The sequence below is a fragment of the Eurypyga helias genome, unplaced genomic scaffold, assembly GCF_000690775.1.
Source record: "Eurypyga helias isolate BGI_N326 unplaced genomic scaffold, ASM69077v1 scaffold43730, whole genome shotgun sequence".
NCBI classification, from domain to species: Eukaryota; Metazoa; Chordata; class Aves; order Eurypygiformes; family Eurypygidae; genus Eurypyga; species Eurypyga helias.
Window position 1 is genome coordinate 1 of NW_010227119.1, and position 27,803 is coordinate 27,803.

At 42.0% G+C, this 27,803-nt stretch overlaps 2 protein-coding genes across 2 annotated transcripts; one reads left to right on the top strand and one right to left on the bottom strand.

Annotated features, from left to right (window-relative positions):
* Positions 1 to 249: 249 nt before the first annotated feature.
* Positions 250 to 8,318, top strand: HENMT1 (HEN1 methyltransferase homolog 1 (Arabidopsis); the record flags this gene model as incomplete). The annotated part of the gene is made up of 6 exons (XM_010155367.1): positions 250 to 375; positions 1,771 to 1,883; positions 2,950 to 3,084; positions 3,593 to 3,775; positions 5,832 to 6,009; positions 7,872 to 8,318. Coding segments are annotated over 6 exons (1,182 nt in total), but the record flags the coding sequence as incomplete, so codon positions are not given.
* Positions 8,319 to 12,466: 4,148 nt separating this feature from the next.
* FAM102B (family with sequence similarity 102, member B) lies at positions 12,467 to 24,535 on the bottom strand. The gene is made up of 12 exons (XM_010155378.1): positions 24,525 to 24,535; positions 24,273 to 24,406; positions 22,868 to 23,017; positions 22,519 to 22,550; positions 21,857 to 21,973; positions 20,651 to 20,697; positions 16,621 to 16,727; positions 15,515 to 15,610; positions 14,766 to 14,952; positions 14,548 to 14,675; positions 14,111 to 14,180; positions 12,467 to 12,509 (listed from the first exon to the last, which is right to left on the bottom strand). Exons 1-12 carry the CDS (start codon positions 24,533 to 24,535, stop codon positions 12,467 to 12,469), a joined length of 1,122 nt encoding a protein of 373 aa, XP_010153680.1.
* Between the last annotated feature and the right edge of the window lie 3,268 nt (positions 24,536 to 27,803).

Here is a 27,803-nt window from a genome sequence, read left to right on the forward strand (position 1 = left end):
TCTCTTGCGTTTTGATGTGTACGAGTTATGATTGCTTATAAAAGTGTTGTTTCCGTCATTATGTGTGGAGGAACTCGACACATTTTGTGAACTCCCGTGTTTTTGTACTCTGAATAGAGCTGGGATCAGGTCTACCCCCTGCTTAACTCAGTTGAACGCCACTGAAAAGAGCAAACTCAGTAAATTGATGCATTATAAAGTACTTCGGGAAAGAAGAGTTAACTTTTTTTTCATTTTATTTTACATCAGCAAAATGTTACGGATAAGAACTTTGAAGAAGAACAGTTTACAGGAATTATTAACTTTACACCTCCGTTGTACAAACAGCGCTACCAGTTCATTAAAGATTTAGTGGGGAAATACAAACCTAAGAAGGTTGGTATGTTTGTCTCTTTCGTTTATGAATCTGAAAAGAAGCTAACATTTGGAATCTCAGGAAGACCGGAAATGTGTAGATACAACCTGCTGACCTAATTATCAAACAACAATAGTGGCGGAGCTATTGTGGGAAGCAAACTGCCTTGATGATTCGTTTCTCAGGGGTGCATGTAATTAATGTTAATTGATGGGAAGAGAGGGGAAATCTAACCCAGAAAAATGGCGTTGGCACATCTTGTTGAGGAGGTGGTATTATTCCGGTTTTAATGTGATGCTGAGGATTGTGGCTCACCCTGCTTTTCATCGGCGTTTAGTTTTGCTTTCTAGAGCCGTTCGTTCCGTAGGAGGTGTCAGGTTTACCTCATCATTCCTATGGATGTTCTCAGTGACATGAGAAGCATGAGGTCTCTTCCTGCTTCCTCCCTGCAGTGTACCTGGACTCTCGTTTGGATACGCATTTTGAAGTTAAATTATTTAAGGAATGTTGTGTAGGGTTTACCCTCCCCCCTCCAGCACCTCCTCCCAAAAAGCAAAAAATTGAGTAATACCTCTGTGTTCAGTGTTCAGCTCTGAAACTAATGTCAGTGTCTGCGGGAGCGTGCAAGGAATTGATGGGAAATGCACCCCCAGTGTGCTCCCGTAATCATGCTTCTAGTAGCTGATAAAACCCTAACCCAGTCTCTGAGGTTGTGGCACTGTAATATGCCCCAAGGTTTGAATTTTCTGATTCAGGAATTGAAATGGGGGTGGGGGCAGGGGTGGTAAACTGTTTACTCACAGGGTGGCGGTGGGCATAATAGAAGTAACTCAGGATTTTCACACTGAGGACTTAGCCCAAGAAAGAACAGTGGGGTTTGGTTTGTGTATTCCCTCTTCAGCTTACAGGAAAGAATATTACATATTTGACTTGGTATTCTGACTGTGCCCGGCCTTCCCCACTTAATCAACAGACTGAGCTTGTAAACTAGTTTTATGCAAGTCCTTTGCTGCTGAGCCTGTTCTCAGTGTTTTGGATGAGTCCAGTAAAAAGCAGTGGCGAACGTGAAAATTCCTACAGCTTTAGTACTTAAAATCATACTTTACTGTTACTTGAGGGAAAGCGCCTTCACGTGGAAGACGTTCTCCAGTCAGATGTTCTGCAGGTACTTGTTTATAACTGTAATAGCAAAAGGTTAATCCGCTGAAAACATCTTGTACCGTCTTCATGAATGTTTTTAATAGAATTTCCCAGTACACGTCTATCCTGCTTGCAACTCTAAGTTTTAGTTATGACTCTGAAACGCTTTGTTGTTAAAAAGCTGTTTTGACATAAATATGTTTTATTTTAGGCAAGTCTCTGAACTTACTTGGAAGCATACAGCATTTACACACTGTCGAACATCTAATTTACAGGTGGCGGATTTAGGGTGCGCTGACTGTACGCTTCTCTGGACGCTGAAATTCTGCAGTTGCATTGAAGTGTTAGCTGGGCTAGATATCTGTGCAAGTGTAATGAAAGAGAAAATGTAAGCTCTTGCAGTTTGTTAATTTAAGGTTTGTATGTGGCTTGACCTCGTGGCATGTTTTGTAATTCCTTGTAAAGGATTTCGGAACGAAGGTAAGTGCCGAAATGCCAGCTTGGCAAATGAAGGGCTATCCGCTGTTAGTTACATTGCCCCTGTGTCTGGGGGGGCTACTGGGCTGTAGGTGCCCGTAACATTTACTAATGCAGCAAAGGTCCAGGTCCTGGGATGGCCCTGGAGGTGAGTATGTCTGAGAAATACACTGTTGGTGAAGGTACTCACCCGTTGTAGTCGCAGTACCTCTTCATGCTCGTGCATGATGTTCCTGTGATACGCGTATCTGATCTTCCCGAAGCGTGCGTGGAACTCTTGGTCACCACGGTGGGGACTTCATTCTTGTTCATCTTTTTGAAACGAGGAGGGTAGCTCAATGTTTTATGTCTGGAGTAGAAGGCTCTAAAATGAAGTTTATGTGCTCTTTGAAGCCTGGGTCAGACCGGTGTAGAACACCAAAGCGTCTCTCTCGGGTCGTGGTTAGTGTGGTTTCAGTGAAGATGTAGGGTCTAGATGTTGGCATTATCACTTGCTCTTTCCCAGAAGTGAAGAAAAGTAGCCTTTTATTATAATGTTTATTGTGTGTTTTGTCTGATGCAGTGTTTCAGAATTAAACGTGCACGTATTATCTTAGTTCTCAGTCTGTTTTACTTGGAAAAAACAGCTTACAGTGCTTGCCTAGTGACTTCCCAAAACCCCTGTGAAGCACGCCTGAGCCACACTTCCTGCGTGTCTGTAGCTGAGCTACTATCAGCATTCACATGCGGCTTGAGGGTGCAGTGGCAATCTTTGTCAATGTGAAGGACAACTGCTGCATTAACTCCTCTGCTCTGTCTGTCCTACTGTAGTTAGTCATAAAAAGCACTTTTACTAAAATTTTATTATTTTTAAGTCCCTGTAAAACAGTTAACTTTTTGAGGTTTACAAGGTGGGGTGTTGGCTGGTTCAGTTACATGCACAATTTATCTTGTCCTAAGGTCCTCTCTCTGACGCTGTGTTTTTAATACTTTTGTAGGCATAGGTTGTCTCCTCTTCCTGGTGATTATTTGCAGCCGGATGAAAGATCCCTAACCGTTACCTTGTATCACGGTTCAGTTGCCCATAAAGATCCTTGCATGCTCGGTTTTGACTTGGTAACGTGTATTGAGCTGTGAGTATTAGCCCAATGAACTACACTTTCCTAAGTTTATAGAATCAGAATGTTTTGGGTTGGAAGGGACCTTAAAGACCATCTAGTTCCCACCCCCCTGCCATGGGCAGGGACACCTTCTGCTAGACCAGGTTGCTCAAAGCCTCATTAGGGTTCAGCTTAGGATTTTGTCCATTCTCTGAACAGACTTGGTCAAACCTTTCAAGCAGAAGAGTAGCAACGTGGCATTTTGTAACTTGTGCTTAAAGTAACCACACTAAGAAATTGGAGTGGTGCTAGCTTATGGTGGAGAAAGGATATAAATGAAAGAGCACAAAATGCAAGAGGAAATTTTCTCACACAGGAATCTCCAAGCCGCTGCTCAGGCACTGTGCCAGCGCTGATATTACAGAGCTAGGCTTAAAATTGCAAGGTACAGATACGGGTTTGGGGCGGCTTTTGACTGGTTGTGAAGATTAAAATTATCATAATGTGTTTTTAAAGATGTACCTAAACTTACCCTTTACAGAATAGAGCACCTGGAGGAGTCGGAACTAAAGAAGTTTCCAGAAGTGGTGTTTGGTTTCATGGCTCCAAGCATCGTTGTGATCAGTACTCCAAATTCTGAATTTAACCCTTTGCTTCCAGGAGTGACGTTATTCAGGCATCCAGACCACAAATTTGAATGGAACCGTGTGCAGTTTCAGAGCTGGTGAGTTCGCTGACCGTGTACGCAGACAGCTTTGAGTGGTTGGTAGCGTGAGAGAGGAATACATACCCATTTTCAGAACGGGGTGCGCGTGTGGTTTGGTGTCAGTGGAGTTTCACACCTGCTGACTTGGTGAAACGTTTCTTTGCTGTGCAAGCTTGCTCTGTGGGTCTCGCATTTTATGATGACAGTCCAGAGGAGGGCCACGAAGATGATCAGAGGGCTGGAGCACCTCTCCTATGACGAAAGGCTGCGAGAACTGGGCTTGTTCAGCCTGGAGAAGAGGAGGCTCCGAGGAGACCTCATTGCAGTTTTCCAGTATCTGAAGGGGGCCTACAAGGGTACTGGGAGAGGACTTTTTACAAGAGCCTGTAGTGATAGGACAAGGGGTAATGGGTATAAATTGAAATCAGGGAGGTTTAGATTAGATGTCAGGAAGAAATTCTTCCCAGAGAGAGTAGTGAGGCACTGGCACAGGTTGCCCAGAGATGTTGTGGATGCCCCATCCCTGGATGTCTTCAAGGCCAGGCTGGATGTGGCTTTGAGCAACCTGGTCTAGTGCAAGGTGTCCCTGCCCATGGCAGGGGGGTTGGAACTGGATGGTCTTTAAGGTCCCTTCCAACCCAAACCATTCTATGATTCTAAGTTGGCTTGCTTTTACTGTGGCTGCAAAAAATACTTAAAACTTTTCCTTTCCTTTTTATGTATCTTTATAACAATTAATGCACTTGAAGTGCAAAGTATCAATTGACCTTTCCACAACATAATACCCTGCTATGGATAGCAGTGCTTCATAAAACCCTAAGAATTGTGCTGTCTGTGTATGGCATGTAATCAAGGCGCTCAGTCTGGGCCTTTCTGTAAGACAGAAATCTGCAAGCAGATTTATCAGAACATCATGGTAGTGGAGCCTGTTGAATAAAGTTAAGGATAGTTTAGTGGATTGTGGCGCACTGTAGGATTTTATGCAAAACAGACACACGTGACGGAGGGTTGCACGAGACGGATCTTATGCCAACAGCAGGAGATGTAATAAAAACAAAATAAAGGAGTGGCACCTGTATCTTGCGATACCATTTAACTGTCAGGCAGCTGTGGGAGAAGATCTGTGGTACAGTCGAGGATGCTGTACCTCAACAGCCAACTCTCGGTCAGAAATTGTGTCTTGGAAAATTTGCCCCTGCAATTAGGTTGGTTTTGCCATAAAGTGTGCAGTAATTTTTGAGTATATGGTTTTGCAAAGCTTGAAGCATATATCCTCCCCTAAATAATGCCACTAAAATATGCCTGCATTACTAGGTAAAGGATTAGAGACAATTTATATGGCTTAAAGTAAACTTAGATTCTGCTTTTGGATCTAATCGAATTAAAAAGACTGATACTGCTTAAAGTGCTAGTTTTTTTTGAGCTGTGGACATGAGAAAGGCTTTGCATTTGGTGTTGTGAAGTACAAGTATCACAGTGTTCTCTAAAATATGTGAGATCTCCATGAGAAGTCAGTAAACTAAGTGGGTAATGATGAACTAAACGGGTGCTACCCGCCTTCCTGGCCCTATCACCCTTTCCGTGCCGACTGATGTACCGTACCGCAGGATCGGTTTTCATTTACCGGCCACGGGCGTTGTTGTAATCCTGATCGGACAGACTTTGCTCTCTAGAAATCTACAACCAACCTCACTTTTCTGTGAACTCTTGTGGTTTTGGGGTGTGAATTTTTTTATGGGTCCTTTAACACTTTTTTCCTCTAAAACTGGTAGTTTTTAGCTCACTTTTAATGCATTTAAGATAGTAAGTAAGCAACTGTGAATTCTATGCAGGTATTTTAGAAATAACAGTAATGTTTGGTTGCCTCATTACTGACACTAAATGATTCAGAGTGTGTTAGGCAAATGATTACAGCTCTGATTCAGCAAGTTTTGACAGTACTTCAGGAACGTATTACTAGAGAAATTATGCTCAAGGATTCAGAGGCTCAGGGTCTTGCTTCTGTTGGAGAATGCATCTTTATCACACTGAAATATGAATATTTGGTACGATTGGCATCATTTGTCTTTCTTAGGGCTCTGGAGACTGCTAGACGCTATGATTACTCAGTGGAGTTTACTGGTGTAGGGCACCCACCATCAGGAATGGAAAATGTTGGGTTTTGTACCCAAATAGGTGTGTTTTTTAGAAGATATCCTCGAACCAGTGAATCTGCTCAGTCTGAGAAACCCACTGAAGCAGTATACAAAATGGTAAGTATTATCTTCTTCCTTTAGGAGGAAGAATAAAGGTAAAATTTTCTATGACCTTGGCAGTGGAGGTGTTCTTGCTATGGCCTACTGTCGCTACGCCGCCTGAGCCCTGATAAACCCACACCACCAGATCAAGAGAGTCGGAGTCCATCACTGGTGTTTCTCATTGTATAAAGGCCTCTAACTCTTAGGTGATTTGCTGAATAGCAGCATGGATAATCGTTCATAATTCAATGTACTGTTATCCTTAGAACGAAAATTCTCCTTTCCGCCACGTATACAGTGACACTATTTTTATAATTGTTCCTCTCATCATTCATCTCTTCATCATGTGGTTGTTGGGACACAGGGTTTTTTTTTTTTTACATACAAAATAAAAAGCATAAAGAAGCCTTTCTAACAGAATATGTTTAGAGTAACTGCACAATCTTGTCAAATGGATTTCGGAAGGAAGGCACTTCTCAGAAATTGGACCGATGGGACCCGTTTTGTGTGGCTCACCTCGCTCAGCAGCATTTGATGTCCCACCCCGATCTTGGTGTTTTCAGGTAGCCAGCTCTGGTTTTTGCAGAGGCGTAGGGTCTTGCCGAGTACGCTCTTCTCCGGTGGTGCACATTAAACCTCTTTGGTACGTAGCACTTAATGGCTATTGCTTTGGATAACATCAGATAATCTTTTTGTCAAGTGCTCCGTGGTGTGTTGCAGAATGTCGCACGGACAAGGCCTAATGGATCTAAGTGCCAGGACGTATAAATCCAAGGACATTTTTATCAGCAATAACATGAATGCAAAAAGAGAAATATATTGGGTGGGTTTTTATCCATCTTGTAAGGCCTTAAATTGTTTGTTTCAGTGAACACATTTCAACATTTCACTTCTCTGTTTAAAGATACATATATGAATCTCCAAGTGACTTATGATCTGAAGTGTAATGTGACATTATGGGAACGTCTTCTGTAGTTTCCAAGCTGTGAGGATGTTCTCTACATTTGAAATTTTGCTCCTCGGTGCTCAGCGAACTTGGAAATACGTCTAGCTGACTGACGTACTAGAAATTGCTTTCATTATCTGCTGTTACAGGGTCGTCATAGAGGGAGTTCTGACATCAGTGTCCTTTGAGTTCAAACAAGTGTGTCGTCCCTCAGGTGTTTCTTATCAAACCTGAACTATCAAATTAATTTTCATTTTCTAACTCATTTATGTTTCAAGATCTATTCAGAAAGTAAGAAGAAATAATTATAGACAGTGGAACTTCAGTGATGGTGTGTATAAAGAACTTCCTAGTAAACTAGTGGCAATGAGGTTCCTTGGAGTGCATATATAGTTCAGGGTAGAACATTCTACAAGTTCACAGATTTTGGTGTCACGATTTATTTCTTAGCGTTCTCTGCATCTCGGAGAGCGTATTTTATCTTTATTCTGAAAACAGAATGAAAAACTGTACTGCAGTCCTGGTTTCCAGAAGGCAGTTCAGAAGTAGTGTACAATCTACGTAGCTGTGGAACTGTCACCAAAGTCTCCTGATGAGTATTGTGAAAAGTAAGAGAATGATTTAAAAAAATTAAAGAATTGCAGAGAGTCACCTTGCCTGACTGACAGGTATAGCTTGCAGATGCAAGCCTGATTTTTGGACGTTCCGTTAACTTTTCTTCTTGCCGTTGTAGTTGTCATACATAAACATGAAAAGTAGACTTGATTTTAAGTTTAACGTTTATGTTTCACGTTTAAAGTTAATAGGCAAAACAGGATTGAATCAAAAAATTGTGTTCACTCTTCAGAAGCTCTTTTTGATAAGCAGACATTGAAATCTGAGCCTACTGATAATGATAAACACTTTATGTGTGTTCTTGTACACTGTAAAGGTCTTCAAAGCGGTGTATCCGAGTCTCAAAGACGAGAAGTACCTGCAGAACGCAGTGGTCGGTGAAGTTATTTTCACAGCCCAAATGATGAAGCGAAGTCTGCTGCACCGTTTAACGTCAGAACGTGAGGAGCATAAGGGCGATCCTCCTGAAAGAGAATCCAAATTCCAACCTTCAGTGAACTGTTTTTCAGAAGATCTTGGAAAACTGGTTGTCGAAAAAAGCCTGGAACCATCTGTCCACGCAAGTGTGGTTTCTATACCTCTGACAACCATTTTTGATTTTCCCAAAGTGAAGCGACTCTGTGGTACCCTGGAGAAGTTACGGAAGCTTATTGCTGGCAGGGTCGCTCTGAGCAGTGACAGTTCCGCTGTGATGCTCAGTGCTGAAGGAGAAGAGGAAGAGAAGCGGATCACAGACTTCTCGCACAACGTTCAGTTCAAGTAATGGAAAGTATTTTTTCAGTAACCGTCAGATGGTGTGCTCGGTGTGCTTGCTGGGACCACCGAACCTCTTCTGCAGCTGTCAGATGGTGTGCTCGCTGGGACCACCGAACCTCTTCTGCACCTCCCGGTACTGATCCCTCAGCGCCTGTCTCAGTGAAGATGAGTGCTGCTGGCCAAGCTTGCAGTAACTCGTGGGGTTTCGAAACAGAGTATCGGGGGCTAAAGGAAAGAATTAACCCTCGTCAAGAAAAATCTTTAAGTATTTCTGTTAGCAAGCTGTAGCTATCGTGACTAGGTTCTTTTTGGTAACCTCTCCAAGGGCAGCTGATGGTAACACGACGACGTTGTTGCGCCGAATGAGCCAGGCGTGTTAAGGTCACGAGATGGCCTCTTTCGAGATGAGCACATATTCCTTTTTGTGAAGGCTGGGTATTATTGCAGGTAAACTGGAACATGCCACAAACATTTCTAGCTCAGTAAACTGAATACTGGGGGGAGAGTGCCATGATGTTGGGTGTACGGTGGAAAGAAAAAGCTAGATTTAGCCGGTGTTATCTGGCTTCTTGGTAACTGCTGCTTGGGAAATAACTTGCATCCTATAATTTTCCAGAAGCTGAATTTGATTAATTTGAAACTGATATCTTTAACTATTCTGTTTTAGAAGGGGGGGGCGGAAAGAAAGAGAGTCTGTCATTGTGAATGCTAACCTGGCCCCGGTGTACCTGACCAAAAAATGCCTCAGTTTTCCTGTGCAGCTGTCGCCCCCTTCAGCAGAAATGACAGGCAGAGGTGTTACAGGTAATAGAGCTCACTGCCTTGGCCAAGGTGGCTTTTTCTGAAGTAGAGCTGAATTGTATGCGTTGCAAGCCAACGTTAGACAGTGGAATTACGAAAACAGAGATTCTGAAGGTTGCACGAGATTGGTATGTTCAGCCAGGATTAATGAAGTAACACACTGCAGTTCAGGTTTCTTCACATAGCCTTTTTTTTTTACCCAATAATATCTCAACTGAGGATTTCTTAGGAGTAAAGAGTTGGCTAATCAAAAGGCCTCAATCTGTGTTTCATGTCACCTCGCAGCTTTGAATGAGCTAGTACTACTGGAACTGACTTTGTGTTTGTGCAGTGTGAAAGTTTCACAGCTTCCTGAAAATAAAAAAATCTGTGTAAGGACTGACTGTTTCTTAAAGAAGATGACTGCATTCTACCTTCTAAAGTTCTGGAATTCACCTGAAACTATTAAGGTGAGATATTGGAGATAAAGGCAAAAGGCAGCTGTGAAGAAAAAATATATATCACAAGTGGTTTTGTTAGAAAAATAAGAAGGTAATTTAAAAGTTACACAAACTGTACAAAAAGTTAAGGAGTAGTAAGTCTTTACACTCAACAGAGCAGCGTTAGTTTTGTCACCGGCAGGGTGAGGAGGTGCTATACTTGGTGCCCTTGCTTTCCCGAAACACTGCTAGTTGTGGTGTCTGACTAATAATTAACCTACCAGTAGGCCTCACATTTTAAAACTGATGTTCATTTGCGCAAAACTGGCGAGCTGCAGAGCTAAGATCTGAAAAGCAGTAGAGAATGTGAAATGGACACAGGCTTCCAGTTAAATTTGTCATTTCTGCATTAAAAAAAAAAAATTGTTTAGACAATTTAGACATGTTTATTGAACATCTGGGACATCTGCGTTTAAATACAGTAAAAAAACCCAGAACAAAGCCAAACAAGCCACCAGCACATCCCCCACAGTTTACTGTGAGTCTCCAGTATTCTTACAGCAGTTTACAAAGAAGAAACCACGACATCTAAAGAGGAAGGTTGCGTTCCACTTAAAATACGCACGACGAGAGAATCACTTCGTAGAGAGGGGTAACTCGGGGTGAGAACGTTACGTAACTAGAACACGGTTTTATTAAAGCTTGATTTCCATGTAAACTTCACTCCTATTTAGAAGATCTGCTTGGGCAAGAAACTAATTGGCTTGTAGCCAACAGAGTACCTACTCTAGCAGTTAGCTGTCTTTTAACACAGAACCCAAGTCTGGGCTATGGAAATTCCCTTAAGAATTACCTAAGTAGCTGTACAGTGTTTTTTACCTCAAACGATGACTGTTTTTTTTTCTAATAAATGTAAGTATTCACTACCATCTAACTGCTACGGTTTTAATAGATTTGTCAACAAGTGCAGCAGTGTTAGGAGTACGGAAAGCAACTTAATTTATTCAAATTTCATGCATCTTTTTGCCTGCAGTAGTGTTTTTTGGTACAAATTAGTTATATAACGGGAAAGGAAACTATCGTGCTCTGATAGTTGAGTACTAGCAGTCGTGTAGTTTGTTTACAATACCTATGAGGACAGAAATAGACAATATCACCTTCAATTAACAGCAGCTAAAATACAATCTTTGTGTTAATTCTTTTACCCATTAAAACACTTTGAAGAGATTATAATTAACAGCAGGAAATAAAAGCATTTAGGTACCATAGCTGACAAATAGCTCATATTAATGATATTCAGTAACAGTACTCAAGCTTTAAAATCTGTAAAAAAAACACAAATAGAAATTAGCTTAATAACTCTACTACGGATTTATGGAAAACAAACCCTGCTTTTCCTAATTTAACCTATCAAATAGGTCCTACTTATACTTCAATAAAATCATGTCAAATGTTACTCTGAGCGGAATTTGAAGCATTCAGAGCTTTCAAAAATGGCCACGCTATTTGCATTTTTATTTAATCCAAGCCTTACTGATAAACACTGCAATTTATCATAACCAAAATAAAGTTATTTGCAGTTTACAATTTAAGCCAGCAGAGACAAGCCTGAATTAGAACTGCGTCACCTAAGACATCCCTTCAAAAATGGATTCTTTCGTAATTCTCAATGAAAGTTGTACGAGATCGTTCTTGCCTGTCAGGCAAATTGCTAGTTGTGCAAATACAGTCCTTTGACCTTAAGGTAACAGCGGGCAGACAGCGAAGGAGGCAGTGCTCGACAAGTCTGCTGCACGGGAAGACTGACTGGCATCCTCTCACAGAGTACGTCTACAATAAAGTGCCTCTCCTAGGAAGTTGTACTGATAGTATTACGCGTTACCTACTTGTAAAGCTTCAACTGCTTGGTACACAGTTTAACCTCCCTGCACCTCCCCAGTCCCTCCAGGCACGTTCGAAACACAAGCAAAGCACTAACTGGCTGTGAAGGAGTGAGCTACAATAAAAGGTTCTGGGGGTGGTGAAGTACTGACCAGGTCTGTAAACAGTGCCATCCCACCGAATCTCCAGGTTCCTGCATTACTCAAGTGGGTTTCCTTGGAAGCAGCTTTTCAACTCCCGATTTAAGCAAGCCAGCTTTTTCGTGGTAATAGAATACTAAAGGCACAGTAGTGTGAGGTGGAATCCTGCTTTTTTTGTCACTTGCACGGAAAGAGATGTCACATTTGATGCATTTAAGCCTCTAGGCTTCAGTTACAGTTAACACAACCCATCACTGGCTGGTTTAGATCTATTTCGGGGTTTTTTTAATGCATCTGAAGTTCACCTCCACAGTTCAAGCTCACAATGAAGTTCTGCTCAGTACTCTCAGGTGAAGGTTCTGGTTATGTTAAAACATAGCTGGGCTGTGTGGAGGCCTTAACTTTTGACTCAATATTAATTTTGACTCGGTATTCATTCTGACTCGATACTAAGTTTGACTTGATCAAGTAATCAGCTTCTGTATGACTAAAATGGCAGGTAGGATCAAAGTGTGTAATTGGTTTCTTTGGGTTCATTCAAGACCGACTTTTAGAAGCTTTAGAAAAGAAGCTAGAAACACAGTGCATCACCACAAATGATCTCCTGTCTGAAATACTGAAATGGGACTCAATCACGCCTCCAAAAATGTTTCTCACCACTTCAAAAGCAAGTAATTCCACTAACGTCAGGCAGAGCTTACAAAAACAGTCCCAGTGCTCACACAAGGTATACACAGCTGAGTGCTGCCTTCATACCACGGAAGATGAGGCTCTAGGAGCAAGAGACATTCGATTACTTTTCAAAAACAGATCACATCGAGTGAACTTTGGCTTTCGCAACTCTTGCAACAGAGTGAACGCAAACAGAAGAATCAACGCCAGAGGTCCAAGCTTCCCTCTCGTCTGTCATTCGTCTAGCGTTTTATCACCACCTGCTCATACGCCCCGGATCCTACTCTGAAAGAATGTTTGAAAGAAGTTAGTTCCGTTGCAGTTTAAATCACAGTTAAACAGCAAGCGTCGCAGAGCAGCAAGTTCAGTGTTTAAAACCCCCCGCAACAACCTACTCCGCCCACCCACCGAAACCCAACCCCAAGCAACAAACCACCTCTCCATCCGAACAAGGAGTAGCAGGGCAGGTAAATGTGGGCAGCAGGGGACACGCGTAATGAACACGCCGCGGAGTAACCCACAGCTTAATGCGCTGAAGCGTTCTGCGATACACTACAGCCAAAATGAAGAATGCTGAACGATGATGCTGAAAGAGAAGTTACTGTTGGACCTCTCTCCAGGGCCTTAAACATTATCTTCTGGGTACCTCTCCCAGCCCAGCCATATCATCTGCTAATACTCTTTGTACACATTTAAACATGAATGTCTCTTAAAAAACCCACTAAGTCATGGTCATCCTACGTTAAGATACAAGAAGAACGTATTTCAGTCTTTTGTTCACGCCAAACTGTAAATGCACTGTTACAAAACTGTCTCGGCCCCAACATGACAGAGCGTTAGGAGTTGGTTGACACAGCAAATTGCAGGACCGTGTCAAAAATTAACTGGGCAAGCTCTGCCGCAGCGTAATACTCTGCCTGGACTGTTCTGGCAGCTGGATTAGGACAGATCTCGACATGCTACTGTAGCATGCTCTGCAAGCCATACGTGTTATCCCAGAGAGAAATCGGTGTGCCCAGTTTGCAAATAAACCAACGATGAATTCTCTTTCACCATCAGCATTGCCTACGTGTGTAAAATGCAATCTCTTTACAGGTTTCGGCGTAGCAGCACCTGCCTTTATACCTCATTATACCTCATCCTGGAAGTACTTGCTGAAATACTAAAATTGCTACGCTAATTTCTTGAGACAAAGAACAATCTTAGGAGTTACCCTGGAGTGCAGAATCATGGGATGCAGGTTTTAATGTTTTCTCATCTGAGAAGACTAATAAATTTCAGTCAATTCATATATCAGAGTATTTGAAGAGGGTTCAGAGAAGAAATCTCTGGTCCAAAAAAAAACCAAACTACAAAAAGATAGTGTGAAGCAGATTATCAAAGAAGATACAAGCAGTTGTGTAAGCCACTGAGATGGGACTAGTGTAGTGTGTGGAAATGGAAGGAGTTGTGAGCAAAACTGCAGTGAAGAAAATTAGGCTTGTTATCAGGAAGTCATAAAAAAGCTTTATACAGCAAAGGGGATGTGTGAAACACTTCAGACTTCCCTCCAGCTCTAGGGAGTGACACAGGATGTCTGCAGAGCTGAGATTTCAAACTGGTGCCCATTTCCTGTGTCCGTACTCAAACACTGCTCATGTCTGAAAACTCTGGAACTGAGATTCTTCACAACCTCTGGAAGTACTTCTTATGGATGACACATCAGTTTCATTTTGGACCTAACCTATGTGTTTTGGTTTAAAACCTGACAATCTAGTTCTTTTGGTGCCTTTAAATGATACAGAACAGGAAGACAGAAAGACAAAGAATGTACATACAGAGTAACTGCTGTATAAGATGCATTTTTGTATAGAATTACCTATGGATTAGTTATTCAGGCTACATACCTGCTAGGTAGATGATGGCTTCCAAAAGAAGTGCTTCCACCAGGGCCCACAAATAGTCTTAAACCTTCTTCTAAAAAGCAAGGGAATTAACATGTTGTCTTCCTTTAATGTTGTGCTAGATAAAACCAAGTCATTTTACATCTACTAGTTCTGTATGTGATGCTTTCAGATTCAAATGTAATAAAGTAACTGACGGTACAGGTTGGAGGAACTAGCTTCCTCATAGATTTGCCCCTGCTCTTTTCTTTTCAGGCTTAACGTAATTGTGTGGGAAAGCTACCCAAGTCATGCAAGGGTCTTTTCAACTTCTGGGAGACAGGATAAAGCAGAAAATGTCCTTACGATTTACAAGCAACAGGGACTATGAAGAGAGTGGATTTTCCTAAGGCCTGTCATGTGCATCAGTTTTCCCTAAGCTTCCTTATTTATCTCCATACCTTCTGCACTTGAGTCTAAACTGAAGTCTTGACTCTGGAGAATTTTTTCAACGATGTCATCAGCATCAACTCTGGTAGCGTCGACCCTCTTCAGCTGTGACTCCACAGAGTCTTGCTTCACAGGATGTCTGCAAAACCAAGTATATTTAGAGCTCTGAGAAGTGATACAGTAAATAATGTTTTACTGCTGCTAGATAAGGCTTTCAAGTGAAGCGTACCTGCAGGGTTTTTCTGATGGTGCATCTTTAACAGGTGTATCAGTACTGGCTTCAGTCACTTTTGGCTCAGTCTCTTCACCTGGCTCTAGCATACTTCCAATTCCCGTTGAGGTACTACCCACTGAGGTGCTTCTCCTGTGGCTGAATTCAGACAGACTGGCTGATCTAGAGTGACATGTGCTATATCCTGTTGGGAAAGTGCAGGAGAACTAGGTTAGGTATGTTGTTGACAGCCAAGGTCATTACCTATAATTTACACTCCTGAAAAGCACCATTTCTGTTTTGTCTTTTTGAAAAGAGACTTCAAAAGCCTAGTGAATGTATGTGCATACATCACCCAGGCAGTTCACTTTGGGTTTTGTATTCTAGCACGTGGTGTCTTCTTTTTGCTTCCTAACAAATGCAATGCGTTGGTGTCATTACTTCCCCTTCAGCTTTTAGAGCCAAGTCTCCGTTTGCAGGTTACTTCTTTTTACACGGGGAAGAGGTTAAAATCTCATTCAGTTATGTTAAGCAGAGGGAGCAAAGGGATAAAGCTGTCTCACATCTGAACAAATAATTAATTCACTGGGCTTTTAAGAGGAGAAAACCATTATCCTTCCCACACCTGAAACTCCTAGGAAAATGCTTTCATCTTCAAACAATTTTTTTCATTTTTTTACTTTTTAATAAGCATACTTTGTGTACTTACTTTCTACCACGAAAGTAAACAAACCTCCACAATTCATAACAGGATTGTTACCAGCTACCTGACAGTTTTGACTGCTGACTTGCGTAGCTTGATGTTCTGGAATGTCCACAGGCACCAAGTTCATCCGGGGCTGAGGCACTCTTTGATGAGACATCTGCAACACAGGGAAGTCAGAGTTGCTAAAGCCAGCTTTGTTATGACTTTGCCTGTAATCTTGATTAGACTAAAATGTCAGATGTCCCAGAGAGATTAGGGACTTGACGCTTAGGTTTTCTACAAACCCTTTGGAAATTCAGCTCCTGCAAAAATAGCATGTATGTTAACGAATATGCATTCCTTAAAAAACCAAATCATATGTTTCTGAGTAAAACAGAGTACCATTGGGTTAGAAAGATTTGTATGAAATGTGGTTTTAGATCTGTCGACACTGTAGATATTCAAGAGTGCACCATGGGTTCCATAGTACCGCAGTAGGACAGTGTGCTAGGTTATTTTCTGCATAAAAAACTGTGGTTAAGATAACTTAAGCTGTGTTTAGGGTGCAAATTAATAAGCTATGTAGGAGCCTAAAGCTTGTTAAAAAAAACCCAAACAACAAAACAAACAACAAAACCAAGCAAAACAAAAAAACCTCCCACAAATCCTCCCCTAAGCCTATGAAAACCCTCCAAATTTCAACCTGTAAAGTGGTTTAATAGTATTTTTTTCCTATTTAGAAATCATCTAAATTTCAGAGTAACTACTTCAATTTTAAACAATACTCGGAACTTTTACCACTCAAAACTTACTCAGTTATACATGTCTCTGTGATTTTTAAGTTGAAAATCATGGGCCACCCTTGATTTTAAGTACTCAGTCAAAATACAGATCCAAAGCAAATCAGGAAACGTGTCACACAGAAAACAGAAGATTTTAAATGTTAAGAAGAAGGCAGGCTATCAGTCCAATCTCTGCTCTTTCTTTCCATTAAACCAACTGTTACAGAAGTAAAAGGGAGAGATTCCACTGCTGTTACCTAGGAAAGCGTCTCTCAACGAATAACTGAAGGTCCCTCTGTGGGCCCGCTGTCAGCATCCCTTTAAGACCTGAAGTGTTTTGGACATCTCCTTGAAGCCATGAAGCCAGCTATGAAAGACTTGAGAAGTGAAGGGCAGTACTTCATACCTGCTATTCCCAGATGCACTGCTTTGGAGTCTTCTCCACCTCTCCTGTCTTCCTGCAAAGGTTCCGACTCTCCAGAAATCGCTATAGACATGGCTGTCGACGGAGGCCTGGAAGAAGGTGGTGGTTAAGATTTCCTGTAATCCCTATAAATTGATCAGCACAGGTTTCTCTTTTCAAGTAAGGTGGCATAATTCATACTGTAAATAGTAAAAAAGTAAATAGGCTTGTAACTTTTATTCTGAAAACACGCTGCCTAGACCACTGTTAAAAAGGAGGGAAAAAAAAATAGGCTTTTGCTATTGAGCTTCGGGCCATTTTGCAGAATCCATCTGCTCAGCCCTCAGTCCTTTAGGCTTCTGGGGACTTGGAGAGGCTTTTCCTTTTCCTGGTGATGTGTGTTTATTCTGAAGTTCTTCGTTATTTGTCGAAGTGGATGAATCCCAGGACGATTTATGTGCTAGGGACAGATAAGATTCAGTCCTTCATGGAATACCAGGTGGGACGCTAAGTTAGAAAAGCCCGCAGTATGACAGTTGACCTGCTTGGCTTGTGCACGGTGACATACTCCTGGCTTTCTTTCACCTCTGCTCCAGTACATGAGGAGATTCTGGGCCGATAACCCTCCCGCCCCTAACTAAGGGGCCTACGTTACTGTCTCTATGAATTTCCCTCTAAATTCTACCTCCTGCACATTAAAAAAAGCATCATGTATGACGTAAATTTAAATTTGGTTCAATATTTAAAAGCTTATATGCTTGTTTCAGTTTCTGCCTAGACCCAAAAGAATATTTCATTAAAATGAATAAGCCTCCAAGTTTATGTTCAGCTAGTGCAAAATAAACTAATTAGAAAATGACAAAGTGAAAAGTAATCTTCTCTTGCAAGCAAATACAACTAAAATACATTTCAAGATGTAGCCTAACGTTTTTCTAATGCTTTGTTATTTCTGACTTTGGGAACAGACTGTTGGTCTGCATACAAACGGGTATTTGTTGACATTTTTAGATCTGACACATTCAGTGAATTAGTCACTGTCTTTACGTACAGCAACGTATCCCTCTTATGCTGGGCTGCAAAGAAGGAGAAGGAGAAAAAGCATTTCTGGAAACACAATGCTTGTGTGACTCAATTGCCTGATGTACTTTTGGAAGCAAGAACTGAATGCTTTCAGGGATGTCACCCCAGATCAAACATCAGGCCTTCTAGGCTTCGTCATAAAACATGCAGCTGATTCCAGATTGTGAAATTGTTCAAAGGTTTGTTTTTTCCTTCTACAAAGAACATCTGGATTAGATAATTTTTTTTGTTGTTTGTGTGGGAAGCTTACGTTCCAGGAAATAGTTATATCATCAGTTTGGAAGAAAATGCCAAGTCTGAATAATTTCAGCTAGAGATTTTTTTCCTAGGGAGCCAGAAAACGATTTAGGTACTAATTACAACTACTTCGGCACCAGCCAGTGAAGAGCAGAATTACACTGGTTGATGTGTACACAAGAGTAATGATTGGTTGGTTGCCTCTGATTGTCAGAGATGTAATTGTTAACAGGTCTGATTCCAAGTAAACCAAGAGGTGCTGAGTAACGAGGGATACGGGAAAGCTTTGCCCAACCACGCTCAGGTAACACCCTCTTACTGTTTATTCAGTAGGCACAAGCTGAGATTTCACAGTGTTCTCTTCTTCTTACTGAAGGTTAGAGAGAGGAGCAGGGTCTTCAGTGGTGCAAAGGGACAGAGCTGTTCCTGTGGTCAATCATCTGAGCTAGACTGGTGGAGGCAACGTTCTTGGATCTCCTCAGAAACAATGGTAAGGATACAGCCACAGCAGCCACGCACAAAGTCTCCAGCTGCTGCAGAAAACAGCTCTCGGTTGTCCTAATTACACCAGAACCTGCCTCAAACCAGCTAAAACTACCAATCATGAGTTACTTCATATTTGTTCCCCAGACTGAGTTGGGAGATCAGGGCGGCTTTTCTTGGAGCCGCAGCCTCACTTCTCATTAAACCCAACCCTTTCATTAAAGGAAGACTTCAGCGTGTGTTTACTGCTCCAGATGAAGCCTGTATGGGATTATTATCCCTCCTCCCTGGGTTATTCAAAGGGACATAGAGAGCCTACATTAATCTGATAGAAGATGAGTTTAAATTTGGTTTATGAGAGTATTTTGAATTAAAAAAACAAAACCCTCTAATCCGTGCTGAAGTACAAGTCTTTTAGTGCAGCTGTTTGTGAGGAAGTGCTCTATCTGAGCAGTGGAAGACACCTTTGATCCAACCTACGTTCTGAACGCGTCACTGGAAGCTGAGAACCTGCGCAGAAAGTTGAGGTGGACACAACAGGTGTGAAGCTGGCAATTTTTTCCAGATTGTTTTCCTTAAGCTCACTTTTTTCTTTTCCGGTTAAATGTAGTATTTGGGAGTCTGCCTTAGGTTGGTTTGGAGAAGGCTAACATGAGAAGCAGCAGGTTGTCTCACACTGAAGCTCTGTCTAGCCCTGCATCCTGGTTCTGTTGGTAGCGAACAACAGATGCTAAGAGCGTACGGCACACGTAGTAACGCGTCCCCTGAATACTCCTCCAGCACCTCCTCATCTGTCGCTTAGGTGCTTCTGGAGCCTCCTAAGATGTTTCATATTTAATAGCCCTCAGTAATTTGTTTATTCAGGCATTTGCCTTTATTCTTTCTTGAGCTGTCAGTATTCACAACAAGTTGTAGCAAGGAGTTTCACAGCTTAATTGCACGCTGTGGGAAGAAAACACATCCTCTCTTTTGGATCCCATCTCCTGCTAGTTTCAGCGCAACAACGTGGTCAGTGAAGTGAACTGAAGAGAAACTTGAGTTAAACTAGAACTTAAGGGATCAAATTTATTTTGAAGGAATTATTTCACCAGCCACTCCCCCAGACATCTTGTAACGAGTAAAATACAACTAAGTTGGTTTAAACCTGGTGTAGACAAAAATGCCATCTACGGTCATGCAGAATTAGAGAAGATTGGCATTAAACTGAAAGCCACATACACTTCAGCCTGCCAACATTCTGAATTACAGAAAAGCAGTGGCATTAAGAGTCTTGGCAAGTACTGAGGAATTTTCCACGATGCACGCATGGCAGCAGATTTTAGATGTATCTCTGTGCCCATCCTTGAAACGCATGGCTTTCAGGTTAACATGAAATCTCTCCTGTAGTACAAATGACAGGTAAGCGTTCTTCACTTCCTCCTGCTCAGGGGAACGAAGTCACGGTTAGCAAGGTGTTCTCTGCAAGCAGGACGCTTGCCAATGGCGCCGCTTCAGTGCAGCTGCCCACTGAGCTCGGGTGCCTCCTAACACAACGCCGTAGCAGTCTAGGAAGGCAGCAGCAATTTCATCTTGCTCAGGGCCAGGTTTCTCCCCAGCAGGTGTGATTTTTCTGGCCTGCACTGAGTTACGGGAGCTGATGTGCTCTAGCAAAGCCCTTACATTTCCTTAACTACAGATTTAGCACCATGAGACCACAGGATCCCGAATATACAGCAGTGTGTTTTTCTACCTGCCTTCCCCCTCAGATGCTACCTCTTGCATCTTTTACTAAGCTGCATAATGGCTTTACTAACTAGATACCCCTAAGTGCTTTCTCTTGTTCTAAGTCAGATCACACTTCTGGGGTTTTTTTCTTCAATAAATATTTTAAAATAATCTGAGACTTGTGAATAAAACGTGTGACACGTTTCCCCAACACCCGTCGCAGCCCGATCACCCCAAAACAAGTATATTTTTATAAGCTTGCTGCAGGAACAGTTTACCATAAGTGTTTCTTTGATTTTTTTTAAATTAGAGATGTACAGGCTAGTATTGCCTGAAAATGTACAAAGCGTTTACCAGCAAGGAGAACTGTGCTAACCATTACTCAGCCACCACCCCCCTTGTTTGTGCCTTTAGCTTTTTAATATCGTTGCCAGATGGGAGAGATTTATAAACACAAATGAGGAGTGTAATTCTGAACGCAGAGTGTGTGACCCAAGCACTGTCCCACACAGATTTTTCAGAAACTTACATTTTAAAGCACGGGTCTCCAGACATTAGCTGCATGTTGATCAAAACCTACGCAACGAGAAAACAAAAGCCACTGTAAGAAAAAAAATAAATGGACCTGGGCTACACGGTCATGTCACTAAGTTATACTTGCCACCGATCTTACAATTAAGTAAATCAAGTAAAATAAAATGGCATCATCACATATGAAAATAAACACATACAAAAACCTGCATCTTTTTTCTTACTACAGGTGCAAACACCACATAACAACATTTAAAGCACAGACAAGATTCTGCAATAGACACATAGATCAGGAAGACTCCTAGAATCGTTAATAGTTAAGACAGCGTCAAGGGGAAAAGAGGCAGGAAGCATAAAAGATTAGTGAGCAAACCATACTGTTTAAAACAGTGGTTGCCCAAGTACGTTCTCTGCCCAGAGCGTTTAGCCAACTGCTAGCGTACAGGAACTGGTTGTGCTAACAACAGAGAGAAAGTAAAACCACAAAAGATAAACAATGTGTTTGTTAGCTGGGTCAAAGCCGTCAATTAAGAGCTTTCTACACAAAGTCCGTGCCTGTCTAAAGGAATCTGTGCGTGCTTAAACAGTGTACTGAGTGGTACGAGAAATTAATTTAGTGCCTTGGTAGGAAAACAAATGCCTAAAGAATTTACTGCTAACATTTTGCATGGAATTATTTTCAGGTTTATGCAGCTTTTTCAATTTTTAAACTCCCTGGAGTAACGGGAGAGAACGGCAGGGTGGGATTCTTCCAGCAACGCTCACCAACTGTTGCACTGATAGTACCAAACAGAAAAGGGCAAGTTCCAGGCGTCACGGAGGTGCTGACGCTGGCTCATACATAAATAAGCCAACAACGAGATTCCCTCGTAGAAAAGCTTCACAGGAAGTTTCACACTCTTAAAGATATAATTTCTACACTTATATGAATGTATTACATTTTTCATTGTGCCCCCGTTCCATATTTCAATTTCTGTTAAGATAGGAATACCTTTTGAAAGCTTTCCTTTCAGAGCATCCCGCTCTATTGCAAAGAGCAGGACAAATTCTATTACTGACTTCATGAATTTTAGCGATCCTCTCTACACACAGTTTTCCTTCCAGAAAGAGGTTCAGCAAATATGTTTTATATTTCATTAAGGGCTTAATAATACTACTTGTTCTCAGCTTTGTCAGTTTAAGTATGATAAAGGAAACAAATTACTTTGAGAATGGAATTATCCTGTCTGGTGTTTTTGATATCATAACCTTCCAGTAAACAGCGACGAGTGGTATTTCCCGATCCAGCAAACTCTGCTAGATTCAGGTCTGCAAATCCCAGCTGTTAAGAGAAAATGACAAAGTTAGTAGTAGGCACATTACTGAATGCAGGTACTCGCCACACGTGCAGTACCGAGTGCCACTCCACAGCAGTTTCTCCCACATCCGAGTAAGAGGATGCATGTTAAAGGGAGCGGCCCAAGGCAAAAAGCAGAAAACAAACCTTGAGTGTCAAATTCTGCAGAGCTGTATGTTCAGTTGAAAATTAAAGTTCTCCAGAGAGAAAATGAACAAGAAGCATTTCCTTTGTTTTCAGAAGTAAGCACATGCAGAAGGATTTACTTTTAACAACCCTCTCAGCATACTAAATTGAAAGAAAAAAATGTTCTGTATATAATAAATATTACTATATATTACTAATAAATATTACTATATACTAATTAAACACACTGATCGCGAGTTCCAGCACCACTGCATCACTGTGACACACATAATGAAATCGTGGGTATTAGAGTACTTGTCTGCACTCTAATTACTTTAACAGGGCATAAAATGACAAGAAAGAAAAGCTAATTCATACGCCAAATTAGATCCATCTCGACTTACCTTTGCATATGCCTTTCCTCCTTTTAATTCCTAGAAAAAAAAAGAAATGCCATTAAGCTGTTAAGGATATTGACAGGGGTATTTTTTTTAATGTTTTATTAAGAAAGTATCTATCAAGGGCTAACTTTATAAAGACTGATGAGCGATTCCTTTGCTGTCCTGCTAGAATAAGTGTCCTTTTCAATAAGAACATGAAACCCCATGAATCAGTCAAACAAAGGTAATGAATAAGATTACTATGAAATTCTGACTAGGAGAATACCTGGCATGGTGACAGCTAAAGTTTGCTTAAGGAGGTTTATCAGACATTTAAAAATTAAACCAAAACAAGTGAAGAAAGAGCAGGGAATCCGTACAGACACGCGGCAAAGGCAGGCGTCCAGCATCCCTGTTGTGGCACTGGCACTGATCTTACACATAAACAAGAATTTCTTCTTCCAGCGCACACAGTTTGCCTGCACCACCTCCCTGCAAGCAGAGCACAAGTGCTTCGGATCAGCTGCACACGCATTCAGGACCATAAAATGCAACAGGACAGCTCAGGCACGAACGCTGGTTCCACTGCAGAGTGGTCACTCAGGCCTTGGAACAGATTTCGCATGAACAGTTATCCTTCACACGGTCTTCTCTTCGCGTGGCAAGACCGAGAACTGTTTCAAACCCTGAACACAATATCAGACCTACAGAAAAATTCAACAGCCACGTGTTTTTGCAAATGAGTGAAACTGTGATGTCTCCAGTTTGCCTCAGGAGAGCCAGGTCTTCCTGAACATTAGCTCCCAGGCACTGTCTTCCAAGTGCTGAGCTTTGGAATGCGCTCAAGATACCCTCTCTGAGAAGCAGTTTTTCAGCACAGAAAAGGAGCATCATATAAGCAGAACTGGATAAATTTGAGGCCTGGAAAAGTACTAAGGGGTGACGTGCAATAGCCGGACACAAAGTCAGGCACTTGGGACAACAAGAATTTCAGCTGCCTAGCAGGAGCTTGCCATTTGGGAGCAGAGTTACGGCGACTTGTACCTGAAGGGATCTGTGGACTGCAGGAGGATTACAACCTGACAGTACGATGCAGCTGAAGAAAAGGCAAAACGTAGGATGCTCTCAGCTGTATTAATGTTGTTATTATCTAAGGCTCAAACGGAACACATTATTCTTTTTGGGTAACTGTGGCTGAGCAAGAACAGACTCCAAAACAAACACCTGCCAAGAGGACAACCAGAAAACTCCTCTGTCAGAAAAAATTACATATAATAAAATTACACTAAGTAATTTAAACGCTTTAGAGATCAAATAATTTTAAGTCAAATGAAAAGCAGTTTGGACCAAAATAAGGCATAAACCCATTTGAAACTGAAAATTACAAGGTCTTGAACCACAGAGAAAAGTTTCTAAAACCGCTTTCAAATAAGTGAAGTAGGAGCAAAAAAAATCTTAATGCAATTAAATTCAACGTTGACCAGTTTGTCAATAACAGGGAACATCAGGACTGTGATTCTGAGGGACCTGCCCTAGTGATCAAAAGCTCTTTTCTAGTCCCATGTTTCTCAATTCAGGACTTGGAACTGTGGAGAAACTGTGCTAATTTCTTCTACCGCTCTAATTGTTTGAGTACAGACTTAAAGCTCCATTTGTCCTTTTCTTTCTCGTGCATTTTCCAACACCTACGTTCCTGTTTCACATTAACTTCTCACAGCAGCTTATTACTGAAGATCCAGCCTGACATCTTTAACAGATGTGGAACCACAGAGTTCTACCTAAGCCAGAGTTCATCACCGTGGAGGAATGATGAATCGCAAGAGCCACGCGGAACTCCAACCTGCTGTGCTGGTGAGCCTGCCAGCTACAGCGCTTGCCGGCACTGGGACTTCCGAGGCGTGAACTCGCCTGCCTAAAATGAGTCAGTTTAACGACCGCAACAGACTAACGGATCCTGGTGATACAGCACTGAGTCACATTCAAGCATGTGACCTAAACGGAACAGGCTCTATAAACCATGAGCTACCTACCTTTTATCCATGATGGTTTATATTGTAAAGTCTCCTGTGCTCTGGAAAAAATAATCCCAAACTACCAGTATATGAGTTATTTAAACCCAAAATGGAACCTGAATTCAAAAAAGGCAAGTTGCCAATAGTTAGTTACATCCTCTACTGCAAAGAGGCTGAAGGCAGAAGTCATGGAGTAAAGCATCACCTTACAGGGGCCTCTGACAATTGCTAACACCCGTTACACCTGAAACTCCTACCTGCGGCACTACGTGACAGCGGCTCAAGCGCCACCTCAGGCAAGCAGTCAGGATGTGCGCTGCCAGGCGGAACACAGCTGTTCAAAAGCACGCGTACCCGGGGCCCGAGGATGTGCAGGTTCAGACACCGCGCGTAAAGACAGCGCAGCTTCCAAGAACGCTCTTTGCTGCAGATCACAGTGGTCCAGTAACTCAGAAATTAAATATCCATATTTTTTTTTTTTTAAAGTCTTCTGTTTTCTAAGTAACATTTTGAGCTTATCCGAAAACCAAAACCATAAAGAGTCCCTCTTCTCTCTTAAAAACGCCACCACACCAAACTCAGTTCTACCTTTTTGGTGAGCTCTCTAGCTACAAACTTTTGCTTCCAATAGAGAAGGGATATTTATGTCACTGTCCTAAGTCATCAGTTCTGTCACGACAGACTGAGAGCGCCAGGAGCCCTGATGAAACAACCCCCGTGTCCTCTCGCGGGCACCGGAAGCAACGGGGCTGCGCGGGTGCTGGAAGACGGCACTCGCTCACGGCCTCCACCCGCCAGCCGTACCCTAACTGCCAGGAGCGTGTCAGACCAAAAGACTGAGCGGGAAGGTGAACCTGAATGCAGATGAACCAAGCGATACGGTCGGTCGAGACTTTCTTTCGCTAAAAACATCGCGTTTTGGCACACTGGGAGCATCCCTCCCAAAGAAATCCCATCGCGTGGACACAGAAAACCCCAGAATCAGATTTTATACGTAGCTTCAGCACAGCGCAAGGATCTCAGTTTTCACACACCACTCTAATTAAAAACCCTCTACATTAAGAGGATAATTAGGAATGCTGTCACCTAAACAAAGCCAGTGCTGCAGCCGGCTTTTTTACTGGACTTCATATGGTTTCTGAAATGAAATCTTACCAGAAATACCCAATCATTACTAAAAGGCATGCAACTACACGCAGTTCTGTTAAGTTTCAAAAAGCAAGACCTCTCCCTTGACACAAGCTGTCTCCAGTCCCAGCTCAAGGCATACCAGTGATGGCCACGGATCCCCAGGGAGTGTGCATTTGCACGTTACCACGCCTCCACCAACAGCTGCAAAACAATCCAGTCTCCTCTTGGAAACGAGAAGCAACGCAGATTATTCAGTATGAGGCTATAAACCAGTGCTACGAGACGGAAAGTGTTCACTTGTCACCCGTAAAGGTCAGAAAAACCCTTCTCATCGCATCTGCTCATCATGCAAGTCGGAGAGCTGTTGTCACCCTTCCCATTACCCAGGACAGCACAGGGACTACCAGTACCTGAGTCCCTTCTCCTGGTCACCACTGCACTCAGTCCTTGCGGCGTTTCCACATCTGTAACGTTTCCAGTCATTAATAATAGTTTTCCTACAAAACAATACCTTTTATTTCCTCAGTGTTTCTGGAGACTCTTAAGGTCAAAACAATGTGCCGAAATCTTTCTTCAGCAGCTCAGCATTATGGATCAGGTTATGTTTCTGCTTTTCAGAACAGCTTTCCACCTCTACAGCAAACTACAGCCAAAGCAGCTTCACACTGTACAGTCACAGTGTTCCAGGTATCACTCACGTTACAGGAAAAGATAATTTAGTGAACATTAAATGAAGTATTTTTGCTTGTAAGTGTAAGTACCCTAAGAAACGTGCCGTTAAAACCTTTACGGATTTTGAATTCATTTCAACATACGAATACTGCTACGCGTATAATGTTGTTCAGGTAAGGAAGACAGCACAAACCCACTATGCTTTTGGCTCAATCCACTCGTATCACAGGTCAGCTCTTATTCAGGCAAGTAAGTCAATAAACATTAAAGAGGATGATCAGGTTTTTAAGTTCTGTTTCCAACAAAAAAGTACAAGTTACAGTAAAAATGCCTCAGATACAGCTACTGATTCTCTAATCCTTGTAAAAATGAAATTAAGTAAAACCAGGAATAACCCCTTCCTCCTCATAAGGACATCAAAAAAAGTATCATTCGTTTCTTTTACTGGCACACTGTTAAAAAACAAGCGAACTGAAACATCTGTACACAATCTACAAAAAAAACCCAACCAAGTGTCCCTCCCCTACTTCTTCTAATTCCATTCTATAGACAAATTTGACATATTTTAATGAAGATAATTTTTGTGTGAAGCACCACCAAGTTATGCCCCTCGTGCTGATAAGAAAAAAAGTCAAACAAGTAGAACATTTAGCTTTTAAAGAGTAATCTCTAAGTTGCTGAGCTCCTTAGTTCGAGTGCAAGGCTGCAGAAAATAAAGTTTCATGGATTGGTTTCTATGGCAATGAACCCAGATAACTGTGTGGCCCTTAGGGGAGCCTGCTGCAACGCAGGCTGGGGAAAGCTTTCCGCTCTGAGTCAGCTTCCTATGAGCCTCCGTCACTTTACCACATGCAAAGCACAAACAGTTGGTGATGAATCAAAATACATCTCAGTCACTAAGACGCATTAACATACGTCCTAGGTCGTATGGCGTTGGTCGAACAAGTGTTGTCAGTAAGACCTCGCCATGAACAAACGGAATGGACAGGCGTGTTAAAGTTATTTGATTCCAAAGCACAGTTTAAGTTACCTTCAGTTTAACCAATTGTTTTTCTTCAGAGGGGCAATTTCACATGGACTGAATTTCAAACGCAAGAAATAAGGTTTACTTTTCCGTTAATATTCTGTGTTTCCTCCATGTCTGAGTCATAACAGATAGATTCCCTCCAACAAAAACATTTTTCCCTAAGCACTGCAATAAAACCCCGAACAAAACCAGTCATTTACAAACAGCGCTTCCATGTTTCACACATTTCAGCACTAAGCAAACCAGCAAACAGCTGGCTCTGCAGGAAGAGCTCCACTTCTTTACAGCACCCAACTCCCCAGCTCGTTCGCTGTTAGCACATGCACAACTTCAACAGAGCAGTAATTTTCTGTTCCACATGTTTTTACTCACAAAAAATAAATACTTTTACCTATGAAAAATTCCAGGTTAAGGGCAAATGCAGAGACCTAAGAAGGAATCAGCACCGTGAAGAGCAAACTGCTGCA

Excerpts from the sequence above, each read along its gene's own strand:
- FAM102B (XM_010155378.1), bottom strand. Across the intron at positions 20,698-21,856 it reads AGGATAATTCCATTCTCAAA|GTTTTGATCAACATGCAGCT; the intron begins GTAATTTGTTTC and ends CTCGTTGCGTAG. Across the intron at positions 15,611-16,620 it reads AGTGCATCTGGGAATAGCAG|ATGTCTCATCAAAGAGTGCC; the intron begins GTATGAAGTACT and ends CCTGTGTTGCAG.